The sequence below is a fragment of the Acanthisitta chloris genome, unplaced genomic scaffold (genome assembly GCF_000695815.1).
Source record: "Acanthisitta chloris isolate BGI_N310 unplaced genomic scaffold, ASM69581v1 scaffold18104, whole genome shotgun sequence".
Classification (NCBI taxonomy): Eukaryota; Metazoa; Chordata; class Aves; order Passeriformes; family Acanthisittidae; genus Acanthisitta; species Acanthisitta chloris.
The window spans coordinates 6,433-11,054 of NW_008671196.1; the positions used below are offsets into that span (position 1 = coordinate 6,433).

Sequence of the window (4,622 nt, forward strand, 5' to 3'; positions counted from 1 at the left end):
GTGGAAAAGGTGGTACCTGTGCACCCTGGCAGGAGGGGCAGCATGCTCAGGGGATGTGGGTGTCCATCTGGTTGTATTTGCTGGACCCTGCACACCAGGTCTGCCATCTCCTCTCCTGCCCCTGGTGTCCCTGACTAGGCACAAACCCATGTTTCCACTGGAGTGGCTCTTTGGACTTTGCTGGGGTTGTGTGGGGAGCCCACCACCCACCTGGGAAGAGCTCAGTGTGAATTTAACACAGCAATTATTGGGCACAATTTAACAAGCCCTTGGTGATTTGCAGCTGTAAAAGGGAGACCAGGAGCTCTTGGTCTTGGTTTGCTTTAACCGTATAAGACCTAATAGGAGAGTCTTTGGTTAGGAATGTCTGCATGGAACTGATCTTCCAGTCCTAAATATTATCATTCCATTTAATTTGGTGCTTGTGAGAATTTAAACTACGAAATCCAGTCCCTAAAATGGTTCTCTTAATATGGGTTTGTATGTGCATGGGCCTCTTAGGGTGAAAAATGACAGATTTGTTCCCAGAACTAGTCTCTGAGGATGTGTCTGTGTGTGTGAACAGTTTTCTATAGAACTGATTGGGAAACAGGGTTTATCTCTGGTATTTTAGCTATTTAAAGTATTTTTATTTAAAGTAGGATAAATACCCAAAATATCCTGTCTTCTTTTCCAAAAATGTTCTCCCCTGAACAATATAAGTGGTTTTAGAATACTTGCAGTAATCCAAATATTATCATACTTACATTTCAACTTCTTAATTATCCATAAAACAAAACCTAAACCCTAAACTAACTGTTGAAAAAATAGAAGGAAGAAACCCTTGTTTCAGGAGAAAACTTCACCAAAGATGCTCTCATGCTGAATGTAATCTTGTTAATTGAGTGCTGCATTTTCAGGGTTTTCTCGTCAAACCCTTTTTTCAGTCTTAAAAAGAAAGTCCTTATATGCGTAAGGCCCTGGCTGATGGACTGTTGCCATCTCCTGCTTGTGTAGCTGCACTGCACCCTGGGCTGGCAGTGACCATGGGCTGCACAGGGCACCTGCCAGTTCCTGCCAATCTGCCTGGTGTGAGTAGTTTATTTTTTGTCCAGGCAACCTTTTCTCTAAACAAATCTGATTTAATCCCTCATGAGTCCAGGACAAAATGATCCATGTGAACATTGCTGGGTTTACAGGACTCAGCACAAACGCACCCTGGATGAGATGGTGCCAACAAGGGAGCACTGAGACACTTGGGCTGGTGGCACAGCACCATTTGGGCAGCCGGAGCCTCACACTTCCCAGGGCACACTGAGGGTCCCACAGGAGCCTGTGCCACCTTCACCTAGCACCACCCACAGGACCCTGGGGATGCTGACTCCTCTCACTTTGAGGCCAGAGTGTGCTGCCTCCTGGAGCTCCGTGTTGTTTTCTGAGCTGAGGCAGACTTAGGTTGGCTTTAAACAAACCACCCAACCAAGTTACCAGAACAGCCCCCAAACCTCCCTGCAGTGAGCTTGATCCCTGTGGGGACAGAGTTTGAGATGGATATCGGTGAGCTGAACACGTCTGCACATTCCTGAATGAGCTTCCATGGTCAGATACTCATAGAGACATTTTATTTACATGATATACAAGCACTCTCACAAACCAGCAGAGTCTCTGTGGGTGCCTTCAGACGTCGGTGTACTCGTGGTAGATGCGTACCTCGGATCTCCTGACGCTCTGGAGGGACCTGATGCTCTCACTCCTGGTTCTCATGTTGGATTTCCTGAAGAGCCTCCGTGAGAATGATCGACACATGAAAAAGTAAATGATGGGATCCAGACAGACATTGCATGCAGACAGGAACAGTGTCATTTCCTTACAGTAATACAAGATTCTATGTGCAGAGTCATCTAAAATTTTGTCCAGGTGACTAAAAGTAAAGGGTATTCGGCACAGGTGATAGGGCAGAAAGCAGGTGAAAAACACAGCCACGACCACCCTTATGCTCTGGTTGTGCTTCCGCTTGCGGCTGGACGAGCTAATGAACTGTTTGCTCGACTTGTAGATGTACCTGGATATGGCAATGTAACAGCCTATCAGTACTATCAGCACCACGACAAACATGCAGGTGTTGATGTAGATGACAGCCGAGTGCCACTTGACCCCCAGGGGAGACTTCAGCTTCAGGCAGTCATCGATGTTCCTGCGGGTGGGGTAGCCGTTGGTGAGGATCAGGTTTGGCAGTGCCAGGAAAGCCATCACCACCCACACGCAGGCTGACAGGATCTTGGTGAAGGTGATGCTGTACATCCTGGAGTCCCCGAAGGGCTTCACCACCTTCAGGTAGCGGTCGATGCTGATGAGCCCAAGGAACACGATGGTGGTGTACATGTTGGCGTAGAACAGCACCGTGGTGTAGCGGCACAGGAAGGAGTTGAAGTGCCACGGCCCCAGCTGTGAGTCCTGGATGATCTTGAACGGGAATGTCAGTGTCATGAGCAGGTCTGCAACCACGATGTTTTTGAGGTAAAATATGAAACTGGTTTTGTTCCTGATGTGGAAGAAGATCCACACTGCGAGGCCATTCAAAAAAAAGGAGGTATAGCACGGGCAGAACGATAGTGGTGAACTCGTCGTGTGTGGAGTTCCCCAGGGAGCCAACACTGGCATTGGGTGAGGTGGTGTTGTCTGGGCTGAGATGATCATCTGTGGGAATGAGGTAAAACAACAGTTTAGAGCTTGTTTCTGTTGTTTTACAAATGGGGACATTTTAGAACTGTCCTCTCCAAAATGTGATCTTTCTGGGCAGTCCAGAGGCTGCTGGGGGGAATCATGAGTCAAAGCCACATCATGAGTCAAAGCCACAGCTTGTCAGCTCTTGGCTTCCTTGACAGAATGTGACTTGTGGGCTGAGATGACATTTGATAGGAGACAGGGCTTTAGAGAGACTTCTCAGACCCTATCAAAACACTCACTTAAAACTTAGCTTGCTTATATGTGTTCAAAAATCAGAGTCTCTGGGGATGTTAAGATTTCACGTGGAAATGTTTGTGAAAAAATTTCAGACATATTAACTCTGTCATAAAACAGAGTCATAAACCACAAAATGACAGTACATTTTGTTTCATGTTGTTTACACTCTGACCTTGCCTGGTGAGGCAAACCAGGGCAGTGCTGGGCAGTGCTCAAACAGCCCATGCTGAAATGACTGATTTCTTTCAAATGCTGGTAGGAACTGACAGCAACAGGGCAAACACTTCTCAGTCGCTTACATTTCCCTTGTTATGTTACCTGGCAGTTTTCCATAGGACAAGTTGTACCCCATCCTTTGCATTGCTGTAGGTTTTCAGCCAAAATGCTCTTCAGGAGTCCCAGTGGCAGCTGTGGATCTGGGATGTGACAGAGGCTGTGTCAGCATGACCTTCTGGGGAGAAGAAATAAAATTAAACCCAAAGCAAAGCAGAAGATTTCACCTTCCTGTCCCCTGCATGGAGAGGAGCTTCCTCTGGAATTCCCAGTGAAGGGCTGAGGGCAGATCTCTGTGTACTGCACAGTGCTTCTTTACAGAAGCACAATGTTTCATCTGTAATTATGAGATATGTGTGTATAACTCCATAATGTATTCTACATATTGGGGATGAAATGGCAAGTTCTTGTCCCTTTCTCACGGTTGGAATGAAGCATGTCAGAAGGGAACACTGAAATCTGCAGAACTTCACTTGTGCCATGATGGCATCACAATGTTTGATGTTGTTCAAAGGGATTTTGCCCATACTGGTTCATTAGGCTCCGGATTGTGCTTTCCTCTACTAGTATGCAGTAATTTTTCTGTGCTTCACTTTCTGCTTGCACATTTTGATAGTAAAACCGGCCAAATGGTTCAGACCTCAGCAATTCCACCAGACCTTACTGCTCTCAAGGGACTGGAGAGGTGATGGAATTCCTGCAGCCCCCGTGCAGATCTGAACCTGTTTCAGGGGCCATCGCTGTGTAGGAGCTGTGTTGTGTGGCACTAGATGGCACCAAAGCAAGTCATTTCGTGTGAAAGTGTCGGTAAAAACTTTAATTCAGGTAATTTAACCTTTCCATCAGTCTATTTATTGCCTGGCACTGTTTGCTCTGACAGTAACAGGGTCCGTAATGAGACCATCAGGGGCATTGTAGGTATTCTGTTGTCTCTGGGTCTGAGCAGCAGTAACCCATCGTGCTTTGCTGTTGTTGAGGATTTGCAGATCTCCTTTCTGCCCAGGGGGTACAGAGATCAAAAGAATGTGTGATTTTATGAAAAGATGCATATCTATCTCCTTACACAAATCAGGTGCTTATTTCCCTGCTTTTCAGAGTTCCTTTTAAGTCTGCATAATTTCTGGTCCCTGGAAAACTCCCTGTTCTCAGGCTCTTCGGTGCCCTCCCAAGTCCTCAGTCCAGAGAAGCCAGTGAAGCATTGAATGTGTTTTGTGGGGTTTAGGGCAGAGCAAGAGGCAATTCCTGTGTCCCTGTGCTGTAACCTTGGGTCATGCTGCAGGATTGGATGGAGCTGGGGATGGATTTGTGCAGAATGGACTGCTCATGTACTGATGTTACTCTGGTGCCAAAGGGATTTGCTCTAAATCCTGTCAAAAAAAGGCTACTTTCTTTTTTCACATCTGAAT

General features: G+C 46.5%; 1 protein-coding gene across 1 annotated transcript; it reads right to left on the minus strand.

Moving 5' to 3' along the window:
- Window positions 1-1,656: 1,656 nt before the first annotated feature.
- On the minus strand, window positions 1,657-3,295 carry GPR87 (G protein-coupled receptor 87). Its single transcript, XM_009074010.1, is given in 3 exon segments — window positions 1,657-2,557; window positions 2,559-2,658; window positions 3,262-3,295. Coding segments are annotated over 3 exon segments (1,035 nt in total).
- Between the last annotated feature and the right edge of the window lie 1,327 nt (window positions 3,296-4,622).